The sequence below is a fragment of the Stegostoma tigrinum genome, chromosome 1 (genome assembly GCF_030684315.1).
Source record: "Stegostoma tigrinum isolate sSteTig4 chromosome 1, sSteTig4.hap1, whole genome shotgun sequence".
NCBI lineage: Eukaryota > Metazoa > Chordata > Chondrichthyes > Orectolobiformes > Stegostomatidae > Stegostoma > Stegostoma tigrinum.
Window position 1 is genome coordinate 107,150,849 of NC_081354.1, and position 21,875 is coordinate 107,172,723.

The 21,875-nt window shown below is 43.3% G+C and overlaps 1 protein-coding gene across 1 annotated transcript in view; it reads right to left on the reverse strand.

Moving 5' to 3' along the window:
• The window catches only part of scfd2 (sec1 family domain containing 2), a 302,365-nt gene that overhangs the window by 232,365 nt on the left and 48,125 nt on the right, over window positions 1-21,875 (reverse strand). Inside the window, exon 4 of the mRNA XM_048525994.2 lies at window positions 10,328-10,503. Within this exon, the coding sequence (XP_048381951.1) occupies window positions 10,328-10,503 (176 nt within the window). The remainder of the gene's footprint in view (window positions 1-10,327; window positions 10,504-21,875) is intronic.

The following is a 21,875-nucleotide window of genomic DNA, read 5'->3' on the forward strand; positions in this document are numbered from 1 at the left end:
GTGGTTAGTAGGTAGGAAATGGAGGTGCGGCTTGGGGTGGGAGGAAGGGATGGGTGAGAGGAAGAACAGGTTAGGGAGGCAGAGACAGGCTGGGCTGGTTGTGTGATGCAGTCGGTGGAGGGGATGAACTGGGCTGGTTGTGCGATGCGGTGGGGGAAAGGGGAGATTTTGAAACTGGTGAAGTCCACATTGATACCATTGGACTGCAGGGTTCCCAAGTGGAATATGAGTTGCTGTTCCTGCAACCTTCGGGTGGCATCCTTGTGGCACTGCAGGAGGCCCATGATGGACATGTCATCTGAAGAATGGGAGGGGGAGTTAAAATGGTTCACAACTGGGAGGTGCAGTTGTTTATTGCGAACCGAGCGGAGGTGTTCTGCAAAGCGGTCCCCAAGCCTCTGCTTGTTTTCTCCAATGTAGAGGAAGCCACACCAGGTACAATGGATACAGTATACTACATTGGCGGATGTGCAGGTGAACCTCTGCTTAATATGGCAAGTCATCTTGGGGCCTGGGATAGGGGTGAGGGAGGAGGTGTGGGGGCAAGTGTAGCACTACCTGCGGTTGCAGGGGAAGGTGCCGGGTGTGGTGGGGTTGGAGGGCAGTGTTGAGTGAACAAGGGAGTCACGGAGAGAGAGATCTCTCCGGAAGGCAGACAAGGGTGGGGATCTCCCTTGTTCTCGCACACCACCCCACCAACCTCCGGATACAACGCATCATCCTCTGACACTTCCGCCATCTACAATCCGACCCCACCACCCAAGACATTTTTCCATCCCCACCCTTGTCTGCCTTCCGGAGAGATCACACTCTCTGTGACTCCCTTGTTCACTCCACACTGCCCTCCAACCCCACCACACCCGGCACCTTCCCCTGCAACCGCAGGAAGTGCTACACTTGCCCCCACACCTCCTCCCTCACCCCCATCCCAGGCCCCAAGATGACTTTACATATTAAGCAGAGGTTCACCTGCACATCCGCCAATGTGGTATACTGTATCCATTGTACCCGGTGTGGCTTCCTCTACATTGGGGAAACTAAGCAGAGGCTTGGGGACCGCTTTGCAGAACACCTCCGCTCGGTGTGCAATAAACAACTGCACCTCCCAGTCATGAACCATTTTAACTCCCCCTCCTATTCTTCAGATGACATGTCCATCCTGGGCCTCCTGCAGTGCCACAATGATGCCACCCGAAGGTTGCAGGAATAGCAACTCATATTCCGCTTGGGAACCCTGCAGCCTAATGGTATCAATGTGGACTTCACCAGCTTCAAAATCTCCCCTTCTCCCACCGCATCCCACAACCAGCCCAGTTTGTCCTCTCCCCCCAACTGCATCACACAGCCAGCCCAGCTTATCCCCTCCCCCCACTGCATCCCAAAACCAGCCCAGCCTGTCTCTGCCTCCCTAACCTGTTCTTCCTCTCACCCATCCCTTCCTCCCACCCCAAGTCGCACCTCCATTTCCTACCTACTAACCTCATCCCACCTCCTTGACCTGTCCGTCTTCCCTGGGCTGACCTATCCACATCCTACCTCCCCACCTATTCTCTCCTCTGCACCTATCTTCTTTTCTCGCCATCTTTGGTCTGCCTCCCTCTCTCTCCCTATTTATTCCAGAACCCTCACCCCATCCCCCTCTCTGATGAAGGGTCTAGGCCCGAAACGTCAGCTTTTGTGCTCCTGAGATGCTGCTGGGCCTGCTGTGTTCATCGAGCTTCACATTTTATTATCTTGGATTCTCCAGCATCTGCAGTTCCCATTATCTCAGTCACCCAGTCTGTTTTTTTCACTGCGGTGTACAGCAGACCACATTGTGAGCAGCAAATACAGTAGACTAGATGGAGTGAAGTGCAGGTAAATTGCTGCTTCACCTGGAAGATGTGTCTGGGGCCTTGTATAGTGAGCAGGGAGGAATGAGGAGAGAGGTAGAAGGTGGCCAGCTGTTACACCTTCTGTGGCTGCAGAGCTGTGGAGACATGTGGTGTGGAGGAGGAATGGACCAAGGTAGTTTGTTTCTGATTTCCATCAACCAGAGTTCTTTGGTTTTTTATTTCCAGACTTCTGGCTTAAAATTAAATGAAATATTACTTTCCAAATAAACATTTTCTTTGACTCAAGGTTTTTCATATAACTTTAAAACAGAAATTTTGAAAAGGTGAGCAGTACACAGTTCATGTAGTCTTCTATAATTGTAATGAGAGTGTGTTTGAAATATTTGTGATCCCGTCATCTTTAAAGACATGCAGCAAATCAAAGCAACATGTAGCTCACAAGAATGTTTCTCAGCCAGCTATTGCTAAAATTTGAAAAATTACAATTATTTTAAAAAATAATCAATGAATGAACTGAAATAGTAACAGAAAATATTTGAGAAACTCAGCAATTCTTGCAGCATTTGTTCAGAGAGTCTGATTTGGCTCTTCAAATTAGAAGTGTCAACTGCTTTTTTATGCATTGGATTATTTAGGTTACAAAGTACAAAAACAAAGCCTTTAGTCCAACTACAGCGTGCAAGAATTTGTGTTTCACTCAAACCTTAGACTGTTTTTCTTCATCTAACTTCATTATCATAAATATGCACAATCTGAGCTTTACTTAAACAAACGTGGTTTGTAATGATACTTTGAAAAAAATTTCTATCATATCTATTGTCTTCATTGTACTGATCTGCTTGAATTATCTCGGTCACACTGACCGGACAAGATTCTGCTAAAATTCAGGGAACATGTGCTGTGTTGCGTTAAGTGCCAGTTCCAGAACAAATGGTAAGATTGGGATAATATTTAGTATGCAAGAGAAAATTGCAATCTTTGTTATCTCAGACCCTTGGCAGGTTAAGGTCACCAGCTTGGAGGTACTGCTGTGTCTCGTTTCATCAGCACACATTCATCGCTAAGCTCGGCCATGTTCATCAAACAGATGATAGTTGTATACCAAAGAATTACAGTACAGTGAGCTACCTAATGGTCAAAATCTCTTTAGCATATAGATAGTCACTGCTACAAGAACATGTGGAATTTGACAGTGAGAATTCAGAGATGATTGCCATAACTTCTGAAGACTTACTGTTTTGAAATGCATTGGAAGAGCTGGGCAGAGATGAAAAGCTTAATTAGCTGAGCAAGGTGCCCAGAAACAAAAAGACTGGTCAGCAAAACCTGCATACTCTCAACCCATTGTCTTCCTGTCAATTTGTCAGCAGGAACAAATGTGTCACACGCAAAGAAAGGACAGAAATATTAAATCAAAGGAGGAAAAAAGTGTGCTACTGACCATGAGACCAAGAAGTGATTATGATTGCTAAAATAAATAGAATTTCAGCTGCAGTATCATGATAGCATGATTCAGAATGAATATGAACCTTAGAAGTCTAACAAATAAGAAGTACTAAATGGTAAACAGGTACATTTCTAAAGTTGAACCATATTCAGAGAAGGAACCAACCTAATTCCTCTCAATTTTTCTGACAGAACTAGTTTATAGGAGAAAGGAAGAAAATCATTGCCAAAAAGGAGAAAAATCATTCTCAATTTCTCATTTTTTTTGCACAAGCGTTTAACATTAGTGTACCTCAAATAAGTCATGCGGATGACACTGATGAAGACTTAGTACTTTAAATGGATGGTAGAATAACAGCCATTCAGTCCAATCAGTCTTGTCAGTATTTATGTTTCAATCTAATATTCTTCCATGCGTTCTTTTCAAACTGTATCAGCAAAAATTACCTTACATGCTCACTAAGAGTCTCTTTAAATGCATTCATATGATTTGCCTCTTCCTGCACTCTCACCACATGCTGAGGAAAAGAAGTTTCCCCTGAATTCTGCACTGAATTTATTTGTGGACATCTTACTGTATATTGATATCAATCAAATTGTTCTAATTTTGGTTTACAATATGGAGCACTTACTGTAATCTCTCCCTTCAAGTATCACTCCAGCAAATCTTATTTTACCACTTCATCAGCACGTCTGTCTTCAGGCTCAATTTAAAAAATTGCATTTTGATTTACACGTAAAATTATTCAAACTAAGAACTTTGCCACAGTCCTTCACCTAATGCATTTTCTCATAAGACGTACTCACAACATTGAGGTTTGGAATGGTCAGTGGCGAGTGATATGTATGAAACACAAGTTTCAGGCAAAGACCGTCGCCAATAGCACAGAATCCAACCATATCCATTTGGCATGTTAGCCTTGGCCTAGATGGTAGCACTGTTGTCTAAGTCACAAGATTCTGGGTTCAAGTCCCACAGCAAGTTTTCAGTGTGAAAATCAAAGCTGAAATTCTACTATGATACTGGGACATTGCTATATGGGCCTTATTTGATGATCTTTCCAAGATGTCATCCATCCTCAATGCAATAATTGATTTCTCACTTCAAAATTCCTAGGCTCTGACCTGCTTTTAAAAAGTGACCAGATTTACAATGACTGAGTCAATACAGTGTGGAGCTGGGGGAACACAGCAGGTCAGACAACATTTGAGGAGCAGGAGTGTAGACATTTTGGGTCAGGTCTGACTCCAATTCCAGCATCTGCACTTCTTGCTGTTTACATTGGTTGGTCCTGTTCACTTTTTGTTCACCAGTAATATGTAGGTTATTGACAGTCGGATACTCAGTGACGGCAATGTTGTTTAATGTCAAAGGGAAATGGTTCGACACTCTCTTGCTGGGAATGGTCATTGCATGACACTCGTGTAGTGCGAATGTTACTTGCTCCTTACAGGCCTAAGCCTAGATCTTGCTGTATATGGACACAGAGAGGTTCAGGGCTGAACATTGTACAATCATCAGCCTGAAAATTCCCTTAAAGGCCAAGCTTTGATGAAGGAACTGAAGATGGTTGGGTCTAGGACAACAGTAGATACTGCTGCTGCAGCCATGCATTATAAAAACTATGTCTTTTTATTTTTGTGTCTCGAAAACTGCAAGAGAAAGAACTGTTTCGGAATTATCAGGATGACTGCATAATTTCACAACAAGGAATTCAATACCTATTGTAATCTCTACTTTCTGTGGCAATGGACTCCTGCAATGTATACATGTTTGAGAGTTGAAGGAATTCTTAAAGCTGATTGAGTTTGCACGTTCTCCCCATGTTTGCGTGGGTTTCCTCCAGGTGCTCCGGTTTCCTCCACAGTCCAAAGATGTGCAGGCTAGGTGGATCGGCCATGCTAAATTGCCCATAGTGTTCAGGGGTGTGTGGGTTATATGGGGATGGGGATGGGTCTGGGTGGGATGTTTCAAGGGGCGGTGTGGACTTGTTGGGCCAAAGGGCCTGTTTCCACACTGTAGGGAATCTAATCTAATCTCAGCTAACTGAGCAGGTTGGAACTGGAAACAAATTACAAAGACATAGATACACAGAAAAAGAAAGGCACACAAGGCTGCACTGTTGTTCTCCTCAACAGAAGCTGCCAGTTCTCTGCAGAAACAAATTTCATTTTAAACTTGAAGAAAACCAGTAAACGTTCATGCAGCAGCACCTGTAGCTTTTGAACTGGATTCATCAGAGATATTTTCCAAGTGAATCAATCGCACTATACCTCTTACAAATCAGTCAAAGCTTCCAAAGTTAACTGAATACTAAGGGCCTGGCTTGCCAAAGAAGGATCATCTCAACACTGAAATCAGAAAACAAAGGCCACTAGATTGACTTGTCAGTCTTTCTCTACCTCTGTCATTAAGCTATTTGCCTGATTTTGTTTTTGTGTGCATGAAAGAAAACGTGTGTGTGTAGGGGCATTTATAAGGGGATTAGAATTTTAGTTTGTAGTGTTAGATGCCAATGGTTTACACTTTAAAAATTTTTCTTTTCCACTTGTAGGGCATGGGCATTGCTGGCCAACATTTATGGCCCTTGTGAAGGTAATCATGAGCTGATGAAGGGTCTAGGCCCGAAACGTCAGCTTTTGTGCTCCTGAGATGCTGCTTGGCCTGCTGTGCTCATCCAGCCTCACATTTTATTATCTTGGAATTCTCCAGCATCTGCAGTTCCCATTATCTCTGTAGTCATGAGCTGTTTTCTTGAATCGTCCAGTTCATTTGCAGGGCATAAACTCAATGCCCTTAGGGAAGGTATTCCAGGATTCTGACTCAGTGACAGTGAAGGAATAGCAATATATTTCCAAGTTAGGATGATGAGAGGCTTGGAAGGGAACTTGTAAGTGATGGTGCTCCCATGTATCTGCCGCCCTCATCCTTCCAGTTGAAAGTGGTCATGGGCTTGGAAGGTGCAGTTTGAGGGTCTTTGGTGAATTTCCGCAGTGTATCTTGTGGATGGCACACACTGCTGCTGAGCAGGTATTTCTTGGTAGCAACATTAATGGTACCTTTCATCACTTTACTCATGATTGAGAGTAGGCCAATGGGGCAGTATTTGGCCAGGGTGGACATGTCCTGCTTTATGTGCAGAGGAAATACTTGGGCAATTTTGTACATTGTTGGGTAGATGCTAGTTTGTCTCTGTACCAGAAAAGCTTTGCTAGGGGGGGCAGCAAGTTCTTGAAAACAAGTCTTCAGTACTATTGCTAGAATGTCGCATGGCCTTTGCACTATCCAGTGCCTCCAAATGTTCTTGTTATCATGTAGAATGGAGTGAATCAAATCGGTTGAAGATTTGCATCTGTGATGCTGGGGGATCTCTGGAGGAGACCAAGATGGGCCATCCACTTGCTACATCTGCCTGAAGATTGCTGCGAATGCTTCAGCCTTGTCTTTTACACTGATGCATTACATTCTTCTATCACTGGGGTTGGGAATACTTGTGGAGCTTCCTCCTCCAGTAAGTTGTTTAATTGTCCATCACCACCATGACTCGATATGGCCACACTGAGGAGTTTGGATATGATTTTTGGTTATGATCATTTCAAATGTAGGGAAAGGAAACCTCTTCCTGATTACCATGTACCATCTTCCCTTACCCCTCTATGTTAAACAATTTGGAGGAGCACTGAGGATAACATACGAGGAGCGTTTGAGAATTCTGGTACTGTACTCATTGGAGTTCAGAAGGGGGAATCTAATTGAAACTTACAGAATACTGAATGGCCTGGACAGAGTGGATGTTGGGAAGATATTTTCATTGGTAGGAGAGACTAGGACCTGAGGGTTCAGCCTTAGAGTAAAAGGAAGGCCTTTTAGAACGGAGATAAGGAGAATCTTCTCCTACCAGAGAGAGTGGTGAATCTACGAATTCACTGCCTCAGAAGGCTGTGGAGGTCAGGTCATTGAGTACATTTAAGATTGAGATAGATAGGTTCTTGTTTCTGAAGGGGATCAAGGGTTACACGGAGAAAGTGGGAGAATAGGGTTGAGGAACTTATCATAGAAAACAAAGTGTGGGGCTGGATGGACACAGCAGGCCAAGCAGCATCTTAGGAGTACAAAAGGTGATGTTTAGGGCCTAGACCCTTCATTAGAAATGACTGAATGGTAGAGCAGGCCCAATGGGCTGAATGGCCTAATTTCAACTCCTATGTCTTATGGTCTTATGGGATCACTTAGTCCTGTGTATCTCTTGCTGCTTCTGCTCTTTGGCATGCAAGTAGTCCTGGTTGGTAGCTTCACCAGGTTGACACCTCATTTTTAGATATGCCTGGTGCTCCTCCTGGCATACCCTCCCCACTTTCCATTGATACAGGGTTGTTCTCCTGGCTTGCTGTTAATGGTTGAGTGGGGGATATGCTGGGTTGTGAGGTTGTACATTGTGCTGCTGCTGACAATTCGGCTGCTGTTCATGGCCCACAGCGCCTCATGGCTGCACAGTTTTGGGTTGCTAGATCTGTTTGAAATCCGTCCCATTCAGCATGGTGATAGAATACACGATACGATGGAGGGTATTCTCAATGTGAATGTGTAACTCATCTCTACAAGGACCGCGCAATGGCCACTCTTATCAATACTATCATAGACGGATGCATCTGCAACTGGCAGATTGGTAAGGATAAGGTCAAGTGTGTTTTTTCCCCTCTTAGTTCCCTTACCATTTGCTACAGGTTCAGTCCGGCAGATATGTTCTTTGGGGCCAGTCCAATCTGTAGTGTTGCTGCTGAGCCACTCTTGGTGGTGGACATTGAAATCCCCCACCCAGAGTAAATTTTGTGCCCTTGCTACCCTCAGTGCTCCTTCAAGCTGTTCAACATGGAGGGGTACAGATTCATCAGCCAAGGGAAGATAGAACATGGTAATCAGGAGGTGGTTTCCTTTCCCCACGTTTAACCTAAAGCCAGATTTCATGGGGTCTGGCATCAATGCTGAGGCAACTCCCTCTTGACCATATACCATTGTGCCGCCACCTCTGCTAAGTCTGTCCTGACAGTGGGCAAGAGATATCTAGCGATGGTGACAGCGGCATCTGGGACACTGTAAGATGTGATTCCCCAAGTATGACTGTGTCAGGCTATCGCTTGACTAGTCTGTGAGACAGCTCTCCCAATTTTGGCACTGGTCCCCAGCTGCTAGTAAGGAAAACTATGCAGGGTTGACAGGGCTGTTTTTGCCATTGTTGTTTCCAGTACCCATCTCCTTTCTTTCTTGAGACTTTGTAGTGATTGCTCAGTGGCTTGCAAGGTTACTTTAGAGGGCAGGTGGGAGTCACCACTTTGCTGTGGTTTTGCAGGTCAGACCAGGTGAGGGTCACAGATTTCCTTGCCCTAAGGCCATTAGTGAGCCAGATGGATTTATCTGTATAGTCTAATTACATGTAATGAATAAGTTTTGTACCGTACAGAAACCTGGTCTACGCTTTCTGCCAACCTTGGTCTGAAGATCATGTAAACTGAGGTACTGCATGCAGCTTTAAAACAAAATGACACTTGGTATGGCTCTGGAAATAGTGGACCTTGATTTACAGCACTACCCAATGGGTCATAACAACATCTCAACCTTTGGCAGGGAGTTACATCAATTTGGGATACAGACCCGTGGGATGGCACTCACAGTCCTGCTAAAGTGAGAGTAAGTAAGTAAACACCAAGGTTCCCAGGAAAAATGCTTTACTTTTTAATTTTTGATGTTGTTGCTGGGGATGTGGATAATGAACCTCAGAGGATTTAGACAGCTTCTCAACTGATCTTGCTCCAAGGTTTTCTGCACTGATCTTTAGATACTGGGTTTCAGGGCTGGAGAGCAACATCAGTGAACACTTTTCAATGGATGTAATCAGCTGGCAATGTGGCAGAGGCCATGGTTTCCTCAATTCAATCTAATTTTGTATGAGCAGATACATTTTAGTCCACCAGGTCCAGCCACTGGGAAAAGGAAGATGTAGGAGAGATAGAAAGAAAATAAAACAAAAGAGGAAGTGATGGGATTTGAGCATCACTGGCAAGGTCAGCATTTCTTGTTCATTGCCAATCACCCTCAAGAATGTGATGGGAAGGCACTGACTTGAACTCCTGTAGCTATCAGATCTTGTTGTAGTCAGCAGGCGTGTGGCAATATATCCACCATGTGAATTATTATTCAAATTGCAGGATCCTTCCAATTATTTTTTTTTGTGATGTATTCTAAGGCAGTCACAATTGTTGCACTTCGTCACATATTATTTCTCCAGCTTATTCCAAATAATAAGAGGGGCCATTTTCAATTAAATATATGCCTATGCCCACTGAAATTTGGCAGTCAAGTCAATGAGAACTAAGAGAATTGGATAGAGCATTTACCCTAAATATAACATTCCATACACAAAAATTTTAAATGGTGCTTAGTTAATTTTTTCGAATTTTTTTCAGTCACATTATTGTTACCCAAACAGTAATTCCTTTGCAAAAATCAGATTAAAATTAAGATAATCAGTTCACTCCTCCGCTCTGCACCCAACAGACAAGGAAAATCTTCCTTCCATCTGCAGTTTGGAAAGAGATCAGACTGCCACCACTACATTGAAGCTACCGAAAACAGACATATTTTGCTTTCATGTTCCAACCAATTTCATTTCTTGACTGTCACTATCCCATTATATTTGTATTGCTGAATAGAAATTTGACAGCAGTGTAATATCAGCACAGCATATCATGGTGCAGCCTCAAACTCTTCCATCTATATTTTCTGTTATTCAGTTGAAGGAGATAGATCTGTACTGGGTGTCCATTATGCATTTGCCAGATCTGATTTTATAAAATAACCATCGTCTAATTCAATTCTTAGCCATGAACTTCAAGGGTTAAGGTTACTGGATAGTATGGGGCCAAATTTTTCCATCCTATGTCAAGATCTTTCTAAAGTGCATACCCGATTCACCTTTTCAGTTTTATTTCACGGTGCAGGAAACATTGAAATAGGCACTGAGAGACAAAAAAAATGCATAACAACATACCTGTAACAGCAGCCTTTCAAAAGCTAGGAAATTATCCCATTTTGAGTAGCACGGATGTCCCAATGTCTGCATTGTTGCCATGCTAAGTTGCAAGAGCCCACAATGATTTTCCAAAGCTTGCAAATTTCTTTTAAATAACTGGGCATAGGAGTTAAGCTGTTCAGGTGTGACTCTACCTGTAGAAAAAAAAAACACATTGAAGCAAAAGTAAATTTAAAATTAATCTGGTACATCTTTGGTCAGTTGGCCTCCTTTGGAATGATGGCTAAAATGGAAAAAAAATGTTTCTATCACGAACATTGTTGTAGTTAAAGCTGTGAATGTTCTCTGATGTTCAATACCTAACTGCAAAAGCTAGCATACTATTTTTGTGCAACCACAATTCCACAGCCTTTGTAAATTTAATTAGACATATGAAAACTATTTTTTAAACAATCATATACAGCCAAACAAAATACAAAGGCTATGGTGTGCTGAGGATACAAAAGAACGAGTTATTTCCTCATTTAGACAATATGCATTACACTAATTACTTTTTGAGAAGTATCACTGTTGTTTTGTAGGCGCAGCAAGCTGTCACATAAAAATATCAAATGAACACTTCATCTGCTCTTGCAAGTACAATCATTGGCCAGGGCACTGCGAAAAATATCAGGTTCTTCTTCAAACAGTGTTATGGAAATTTTAACATCCATCTTAGAAAAGGCAAATGAGTGCTCATGGCTCAAATAAAAGCATGAATTAAGAGCATAAGTAGGACATTTGGCTCTTGAGCCAGCTGCTCCAATAAGAGCATGGCTGATCTGTTTGTGTTTTCAATTCCACATTACCACGTACCCCAGATAACCTCAGATTCCCTTGCTTAACAAGATTGCTCCATGCATAGTAAACTGGTTAGTGAGGTTAAATCACATGTGAACTGGGGAGCTAGCCAATTGGATACAAAAATGACTTGTAGGTAGGAGTCAGAGGGTGGGTGACAGGCTTGCTTTTTGAGGTTTTCGACTTGCTCGCCAAATCAGTATGCTTGATTGCAGACGTTTCTTCACCCTGCTAGGTAACATCTTCAGTGCGCCTGCGGTGAAGCGTTGGTGTTCTGTGCTGCTTGTTATTTATATGCCTCAGTTTGCTGGGGTGGTTGGCATCACTTGCGGTTCTGTTTTTCAGTGGTTTGTATATCAGGTCCAGTTCAATGTATTTGTTGACAGAGTTCAGGTTGGAATGCCAGGCCTCCAGGAGTTCCCTGCCATGTCTCTGTTTGGCTTGCACTGTTATGGATGTGTTGGTCCAGTCGAATTCGTGTCCTTCTTTGTCAGTGTGTATTCAGAACCGTGAGAATTGTTTGTGTCTCTTGGTGGCTAGTTGGTGTTTGTGTATCCTTATTGTCAATTTTCTTCCGGTTTGGCCTTCGTAATGTTTCTAACAGTCTTTGCATGGTGTTTTGTATATTACATTAGTTTTATTGGTTGTGGGTATGGGATCCCTTATGTTTGCTGGGTGGTTGTTGGTTTGTGGACTACCCGTGATACCTCGGGGTCTGAGTAGTCTTGTGGTCATCTCTGATATGTAACTGATGTACAGTAGGGTGACTACTGTGTCTGGCCATGTTGTGTCCTCCTGTTGTGATCTGTCGCAGAGGTAATGGCAGATTGTGCTTTTCGGGTAATAATTCCTTTTGAAATCTCTGTGAACTCTCCTGTTCTGTTTTGCCCAATTCCAGGTTGCTACAGTTGTGTTGGGGCTCGTTTGAATAATGTCCTGATGCAGCTCCATGTATGGGTGTTGGGGTGGTTGCTGGTGTAATTAAGTATCTGGTCTGTAATTACCTTAATTACTTCATTTAATGAAGTTTAATTTAGATTAATGTGAGGCAAACAAGGGCAGGACTTACACAGTAGGGCCTTGGGGAGTGTTGTCAAATGAAGAGACGTAGGGGTGCAGGTGCATAGTTCCTTGAAAACGGAGATGCAGGTAGACACAGTGGGAAGAAGGCTTTCGACACGCATGTGTTCATTGGTCAGAACACTGAGTATAGGCATGGGCATGTCATACTGCAGCTCTAGAGGACATTAGTGGGGCCACTTTTAGGATAGTGTGTTCAATTCTGATCGCCCTTCTAAAGAAAGTTGTTGCTAAACTTGAGGGAGTGCAAAACAAATATACAAGGATATTGCTGGGACTAGACGGTTTAAGCTATAGGAAGGGGCTGACTAGAATGGGGCTTTTTTCCTTAAGTATTAGATGCTGAGGGGTGACCTCAAAGAGCCTCATTAAATCATGAGGGGCATGGACAGCAAAGGTTGGGGGGAGGGGAAGGACCTGGATAGGGAAGACGGGGAGCAGGTGGGCTGGGGAGTATAGGGAGTTGGCTGGGGGGGGGGGGCGCGGGTGGAGGAGAATGGGGCATGGTGGTGGTGAGGGGGGGGGGGGCGGGTGGAGGAGAATGGGGCATGGTGGTGGTGAGGGGGGGGGGGGGGGGGTCGAGACCCTGCCTGGCCTGCTGTGCTCCTCCAGCTCCACACTGTTATCTCTGACTCCTGCATCTGCAGTTCTTACTATCTCTGAAACTGTAGGTTACTTAGTTTATCACTTGTCATTGGGCAATGATAGTCAGAATCCATTTTTAAGAAAATAATAACAGAACACTTGGAAATTCAAAATGCAATCTATCGGAGTCAACACAATTTTATGAAGGGTAAATGGGGTTTGACTAATTTGCTAGAGTTCTTCAAAGATGTAACAAGCAAAGTAGTAGATCTGGACTTCCAAAAGGCATTTGATATCATACCGCACAAAACGTGACACACAATTTAAGGCCACATGGAGTCAGGATAATTTCTCAGATTGGACAGGCGACTGGCCAACCAATAGAAGCAGACAGTCAAAATAATAACAGAGAAAATGGGAACTGCAGATGCTGGAGAATCCAAGATAATAAAATGTGCGGCTGGATGAACACAGCAGGCCAAGCAGCATCTCAAGAGCACAAAAGCTGACGTTTCGGGCCTAGACCCTTCATCAGAGAGGGGGATGGGGTGAGGGTTCTGGAATAAATAGGGAGAGAGGGTGAGGCGGACCGAAGATGGAGAGAAAAGAAGATAGGTGGATAGGTGGAGAGAGTATAGGTGGGGAGGTTCAGCCCACTGACCTATCCCCTCCCTACCTCCCCACCTATACTCTCTCCACCTATCTTCTTTTCTCTCCATCTTCGGTCCGCCTCCCCCTCTCTCCCTATTTATTCCAGTTCCCTCCCCCCATCCCCCTCTCTGATGAAGGGTCTAGGCCCGAAACGTCAGCTTTTGTGCTCTTGAGATGCTGCTTGGCCTGCTGTGTTCGTCCAGCCTCACATTTTATTACCTTAGTCAAAATAATAAGGTCTTTTTCTATTGGTAGGATCTAAGCCCACACGGCTCAGTCCTCAGACCCCAAATATTTACACCAAACATTAATGTCTTGGTTACATGAATACAAAGTACTATAATCAAACTTGCAGATGACACTAATATAGATAGGAAACTAAGTTGCAATGAAAAAAGTAAGAAATTTTCAAATGATTGTGGTTATGAATAGGCACAACAAATGAGCCAGAATTTAGTGAATGAAGTTTAATGTGGACAAGGATGAGGTTATCCATTTTAGTCAAAGGAAAAAAAAAGACGACTTATATTTGAATGGAAAGGAACTTCAGACTGTTCAGTGCAGAGCGACCCAGGTGTCCTTGTACATGAAACACAGAAAATTAATATACAGGAACAGCAGGTAATAAAAGGACAGAAAATGGTATTTTAGCATTTATTGCTAAAGGAATAGAGTACAAAATGTAGGCAAAATGATGCTCTAACTGTACAAGGCATTTAGCAGTTTGTGCAATATTGTGTACAATTTTGGTGCCCTTACTTGATGTAGTTGTATTGGATGCAGTTCCAAGGAGGTTCACGAGACTAAATTCCAGAGATGAGGGGCTTGTCTTATGAAGAGAGAATCAGCAGTTCAGGCCTATATACTGTGGAGTTTAGAAGAATGACAGGATGTCTAATTGAGGTATATAAAATGTTCAAAATGACTTACAAAATAGACACAGCAAGAATGTTCCCTCATGTTGGGCAACCTAGAACACGAGTTCATAGTTTCAGAATAAGGAGTTGCAGAAATTACTTCTCTCAAAGTGTTGTGAATTTGCAGAATTCACTACCCCCAAAGTGTGCTGGATGCCAGGAATGTTAAGGAGGAGGTAGACAGATTTCTAATTAGTAATGGATTGAAGGGATGCGGAGAGTGGGCTGGAAAGTGGAGATAAGGCTGAGAGGAGGTCAGCCCCATGATTGTATTAAATGGTGCAGCAGGCTTGAGGAGCTGACCGGTCTACTTCTGCTCCTATTTTGTGTGTTCTTATAACCGCAAGAACACACTAACAACTTGGATTTCTGATACACAGGACTCAGGTTACCCGGGTCCTCTCCACGTGTGTTGTAACCACTAGGAGAACATCTTTGATGGTGCCAAGCATTTGGGAAAGCTCACTTCATACTGAAACATGCAAATAGTGCAACATAAACTTGTGATCTATTGAAATTACTCCTACTGTCATTTAAAGTTATGTGTGCTCAAGTGTGCAGCATTTGATATCAATCTAAATTCAGAACTTTTGATTTAAATTGAAATGCAGAAACAACGAAGGAATATCAAATTAAGAAAACACTCACTAATTTCAAACTTGCAAGATAATGTTAAAGGGTCTAGGCTCAAAACATTGACTCTCCTACTCCTCTGGTATTACCTGACCTGCTGTGTTCCATAAGCTCTACAATATAATGACAAAATAATATTAGCCCAATTACTAGGGTTGTGTTCTTTCCCATGCCATTGAGACTGGAGTATAATTCCAAGGCCATGAGCAACCTCAGTTTCTTGCCCAAGTCAGAATTCAGTAAGACTGGTGAAGGATTAAACATAAAAGGAGATGGATGTGAGTTTGTTCGCTGAGCTGGAAGGTTAGTTTTCAGACGTTTCGTCACCATTCTAGGTAACATCATCAGTGAGCCTCCGACGAAGCGCTGGTGTTATGTCCCGCTTTCTATTTATCTGGTTAGGTTTCCTTGGGTTGGTGATGTCATTTCCTGTTTTTTTTCTCAGAGGATGGTAGATTGGCTCCAAGTCAATGTGTTTGTTGATGGAATTCCTAGAAGCATGGCATTCCAACCGGAACTCCATCAACAAACACATTGACTTGGAGCCAATCTACCACCCTCTGAGAAAAAGAACAGGAAATGACATCACCAACCCAAGGAAACCTAACCAGATAAATAGAAAGCAGGACATAACACCAGCGCTTCGTCGGAGGCTCACTGATGATGTTACCTAGAATGGTGACGAAACGTCTGAAAACTAACCTTCCAGCTCAGCGAGCAAACTCACATCCAGAACCTCAACCTGAGCTACAAATCTTCTCAAAACTCGATAAAAGGAGATCCCAGTTAAACATAAATCCACAAGTAGGGGGCAAGCTAGCAAAAAAAAGGTTCTCCCATTTAAAATGGAGATAAGGAGGAATTCTTCCTCTCTCAATGGTCGTGAGTCTTTGGAATTGTTTTCTCCAAAGAGAAAATTGATTCATGGAGTATATTCAAGGCTAAGCTAGAGAGATGTTTGATTGATAAGGGAGTCAACAGTTCTGAAGGGCAAGTAACAAACTGGAATTATGGCCACAATCAGATGAGATATGATTTTATTGAGGGATGGAGCTAGAAGATGAGGCCAAAGAACCTAACCTGCCTCTATTTCTTCTGTTCCTTAGAGGCAGATGCATGCATTTCAGCAAGTGTCAAGGACCATGAATATAAATCCACATGACAACCTTTTCAAGTACAAGTTGAGATGGGCAATAAGCTTGGCTGAACGCTGCTTACATTGCATGCGAGAATTTTTACAAAGCAGAAATTGAGGATAGAGCTAGTCAGAGGATGACTAATGGTTTCAGCAAATGTGAGAGGCAAGGATAATTGCAGGAATGCAAAAATGTAGTCTCTACAATCTAAAGATGTGGACTTTAATGCACAGCTCTAGATCAAAGAAAATGTCATGGTTTCTCATGTTCTGGTTCAGCTGGAAGACCTGGAATCAGCAGAATTCATGATGTTGGCTGGAAATCATGTGACTGTCCTCGTTGTGATCAGACTCACCTATGACTTGTTGATGGACTGTCATGTACACAACACAACATTAGCACACAGTTTCAAAATAAATCAAACAGTCTGAGGGGAAGCAGGCTCCTTTCTCTAGACATCATCTCGCACACTGCATTCAGCTTTGGGCAGTGAATGTCAGGAAAGGCATTATGGCTTTTAAGGGTAAATTGGAGGTAATGGTATTTTTTTGAGCATCTGCTGCCTTGTCCTTCTCGATGACAGAAGTTGCTGGTTTGCAAGATGCTGTTGTAAAAGCCTTTGTCAGTTTCTACTTTGTATCCTGCAGATAGTACACACTGCTGCTAGTAGAGGAAGTAAATGTTGAAGATAGTAAATGTGCTGTTAATGAAATGAAACAATTCCAAAGAGGAGTTAATTGACTCAAAACGTTAATTCTGTTTTTCTCTCCACAGGTGCTGCCAGAACTGTTGAGTTTCTCCAGCACTTTGTTTTCAGTTCAGATCTCCAACATCTAAGGTATTTTAATTTTTTTTACCAACTTGTTCAAACTTGCAAACTTGAACCACGATCTACACCAGTTCTGCTTGTGCATCACCCCTATTCTCATTGGTGTTCCTCTGCATCCTGCCCCTCAATGTACCAATTGAATGATGTGTCCTGAAAGCTTCAAATGAGCATAAGACCAGATGACGTAACAGTAGAATCAGGACATAGAATCCATTCAGTCGTTCAATCATGGCTGATATATTTCTTCACTTCATTCTCCTGTTTTCTCTCCATAGCCTTTGATCCTCGTACTAATCAAAAGCCTGTCCATCTGTCTTACATACACTCAATGACTTGGCCTCCACAGCCTTTTGTGGAAACAAGTTCCACAGATTCACCACTCTCTGGCTAAAGAAATTCCTCCTCATCTCAGTTTTAAAGGGTCGCCTGTTGACTCTCCTAGTTCCTCCTAATGCTGGAAACATATTCTCCACATCCACTCTATCCAGGCGTCTCAGTATCCTGTATGTTTCAATGAGAGTCCCCCTCATGCTTTTAAATTCTACCGAGTATAGACCCAGAATCCTCAACTGCTCCTCAAATGATAAGCCTTTCAGTTCTGGGATCATTCTTGTAAACTTCCTCTGGACCCCTTCCAAAGCTCTCTGATGAAGGGTCTAGGCCCGAAACGTCAGCTTTTGAGCTCCTGAGATGCTGCTGGGCCTGCTGTGTTCATCCAGCCTCACATTTTATTATCTTGGATTCTCCAGCATCTGCAGTTCCCATTATCACTTCCTTCCTTAAATTCAGGGCCCAAAACCTGTCACAATATTTCAAATGTGGCAAGATCAGAGCCTTATGCAGCCTCAGCAGTACATCCCTGCTCCTATACTCTAGCTTTCTTGGCATTTGCCTTCGTAATTGCCAGCAGAACTATATTGTTAACTGTATGATTTCGAGCTCAGGATTCTCTTAAATCCCTTTGTGCATCAGATTTCTGAAGCCTAGCCCCATTTAGAATATAGTCTATACCTTTATTCCTTCAACTGAAATGCTCACCTCACTTTCCGCATGGTATCTAGTCTGCCACTTCTTTGCCTATTCCCCTAGACTGTCGAAGTCCTTCTGCATCTTCCCCAACCCTCAACACTACTTGCTCCTCCACCCATCATTGTGTCATCTGCAAACTTCGCAACAATGCCCTCAGTTTCTCCATCCAGATTGTTAATCTAAAACATCAATAGTTGTGGACCTAAAATGGACCTCTGTGAAACTTCACTTGTCACCGGCTGCCATCCTGAAAAAGTCATCTTTATCCCCACTCTCTATCTTCTACCAGTCAGCCAATCCTTTATCAATGCCAGAACCTTGCCCCTGACAAACTGACTCTGATTGAAGTTATGGTATGTTACTGGTACCTTCCACCATGAAGACTGATGCAAAGTACCTATTCAGTTCCTCCACCATTCCTTTATTCCCCATTACGGCTTCTCCAGCTTTTCCAGCAGTCCAATGTCCACTCTTGGCTCTCTCTTACCATTTTATATGTCGTGAAAAATCTTTTGCAATCTTCTTTTGCCTTGACAGCCTCACACTTCTCAATTTCTACATGTTCCTCCAGCCTTAGATTCTCTCTCATATATTTTCAAACTATCCCAGTTTACCTAAGTGCTTTGTCATTTTCCAATTTGTGCATCATGTCTTGGCGTTTGCTCTGCAATGCATTTCATCTATTTTATCTATTTCTTCATGCCCTCTGTGTTTGACCAGGAACATTTTCTACTCAATATGTGCTGAATAAATGCAAGTTTTGTACTTATGCCAAAGGAAAACATACGAAGGCAAATTAAAAGCCAACACCTGGTGCTATGATGTTGTGGCCATAACAGAGACATGGGTTTCTCAGGGGCAGGAATGGTTGCTGGATGTTCCAGGGTTTAGAGCATTTAAAAAGAATAGGGAGCGGGGAAAAAGAGGAGGGGGTGTAGCACTACTAATCAGAGAGGGTATCACGGCTACAGAAGCTTCCATTGTCGAGGAAGATCTGCCTACTGAGTCAGTATGGGTGGAAATTAGGAACAGCAAGGGAGCAGTCACCTCGTTAGGGGTTTACTACAGGCCCCCCAATAGCAGCAGGGAGATTGAAGAAAGCATAGGTCGGCAGATTTTGGAAAAGTGTGGGCGCAGTAGGAGTTGTTGTAATGGGTGACTTTAACTTTTTTAATATTGATTGGAACCTCCTTCGAGCAGAAGATTTGAATGGAGCTGTTTTTGTAAGGTGTGTTCAGGAGGGTTTCCTAACTCAGTACGTTGACAGGCCGACGAGGGGAGAGGCCATGCTAGACTTGGTGCTCGGAAATGAGCCGGGGCAGGTATCAGATCTTGTGGTGGGACAGCATTTTGGTGATAGTGACCTTAACTGCCTCACATTCTACATAGCGATGGAGAAGGAGAGGATTAGGCAAAATGGGAGGATATTTAATTGGGGAAGAGGAAACTATGACGCGATTAGACATGAGTTAGGAAGTATGGACTGGGAGCAATTGTTCCATGGTAAGGGCACTATAGACATGTGGCGACTGTTTAAGGAACAGTTGTTGCGAGCGATGAGTAAATATGTCCCTCTGAGACAGGCAAGAAGGGGTAAGATAAAGGAACCTTGGATGACGAGAGCAGTGGAGCTTCTTGTGAAAAGGAAGAAGGTAGCTTACATAAGGTGGAGGAAGCTAGGGTCAAGTTCAGCTAAAGAGGATTACACGCAGGCAAGGAAGGAGCTCAAAAATGGTCTGAGGAGAGCCAGGAGGGGGCATGAGAAAGGCTGGGCAGAACGAATTAGGGAAAACACAAAGGCATTTTACACTTCTGTGAGGAATAAGAGAATGGTCAAAGAAAGAGTAGGGCCAATCAGGGACAGCATAGGGAACTTGTGTGTGGAGTCTGAGGAGGTAGGGGAAGCCCTAAATGAGTTTTTTGCTTCTGTCTTTACGAAAGAAACAAACTTTGTAGTGAATGAAACCTTTGAAGAGCAGGTGTGCATGCTGGAATGGATAGAGATAGAGGAAGCTGATGTGCTGAAAATTTTGTCAAACATTAAGATTGACAAGTCGCCAGGCCCGGACCAGATTTGTCCTCGGCTGCTTTGGGAAGCGAGAAAGGCAATTGCTTCGCCACTTGCGAGGATCTTTGCATCCTCGCTCTCTACTGGAGTCGTACCTGAGGACTGGAGAGAGGCAAATGTAATTCCTCTCTTCAAGAAAGGAAATAGGGAAATCCCCGGCAATTACAGACCAGTAAGTCTCACGTCTGTCGTCTGCAAGGTGTTAGAAAGGATTCTGAGGGATAGGATTTATGACCATCTGGAAGAGCATGGCTTGATCAAATGCAGTCAACACGGCTTTGTGAGGGGCAGGTCATGCCTTACAAACCTTATTGAGTTTTTTGAGGATGTGACTAGAAAAGTTGATGAGGGTCGAGCTGTGGATGTGGTGTATATGGACTTCAGTAAGGCATTTGATAAGGTTCCCCATGGTAGGCTCATTCAGAAGGTCAGGAGGAATGGAATACAGGGGAACTTAGCTGCTTGGATACAGAATTGGCTGGCCAACAGAAGGCAGCAAGTGGTAGTAGAAGGAAAATATTCTGCCTGGAAGTCAGTGGTGAGTGGTGTTCCACAGGGCTCTGTCCTTGCGCCTCTACTGTTTGTAATTTTTATTAATGACTTGGATGAGGGGATTGAAGGATGGGTCAGCAAGTTTGCAGACGACACAAAGGTTGGAGGAGTCGTTGACAGTATAGAGGGCTGTTGTAGGCTGCAGCGGGACATTAACAGGATGCAGAGATGGGCTGAGAGGTGGCAGATGGAGTTCAATCTGGATAAATGCGAGGTGATGCATTTTGGAAGGTCGAATTTGAAAGCTGAGTACAGGATTAAGGATAGGATTCTTGGCGGTGTGGAGGAACAGAGGGATCTTGGTGTGCAGATACATAGATCCCTTAAAATGGCCACCCAAGTGGACAGGGTTGTTAAGAAAGCATATGGTGTTTCGGCTTTCATTAACAGGGGGATTGAGTTTAAGAGTTGTGAGATCTTGCTGCAGCTCTATAAAACTTTGGTTAGACCGCACTTGGAATACTGCGTCCAGTTCTGGGCGCCCTATTATAGGAAAGATGTGGATGCTTTGGAGAGGGTTCAGAGGAGGTTTACCAGGATGCTGTCTGGACTGGAGGGCTTATCTTATGAAGAGAGGTTGACTGAGCTCGGAATTTTTTCATTGGAGAAAAGGAGGAGGAGGAGAGGGGACCTAATTGAGGTATACAAGATAATGAGAGGCATAGATAGAGTTGATAGCCAGAGACTATTTCCCAGGGCAGAAATGGCTAACACGAGGGGTTATAGTTTTAAGCTGGTTAGTGGAAAGTATAGAGGGGATGTCAGAGGCGGGTTCTTTACACAGAGAGTTGTGAGAGCATGGAATGCATTGCCAGCAGCAGTTATGGAAGCAAGGTCATTGCGGTCACTTAAGAGACTGCTGGACATGCATATGGTCACAGAAATTTGAGGGTGCATACATGAGGATCAATGGTTGGCACAACATCGTGGGCTGAAGGGCTTGTTCTGTGCTGTACTGTTCTATGTTCTAATATTAAAAAACAAAGTGCGAAAAGTAACGCTATTAAAAGGATTAATGGTATTCAGAATTCTTTATAAGCACATATTGCACAAAAGGGATAGATCAATGGGCCTTTTTATCAGTAGAAGGTAAAGAAATTAATTACATTATTTTGGCTGATGATAACCTCTCAAGAAAGACAAGCAAAATGAATTTAGGGACAAAACAAATTTGACTCTTGGTTAGGCACCATCCATAGCACCTCTCAATCTCAGAAAAGATATATAGATCCTGGGGCTTAGCAGA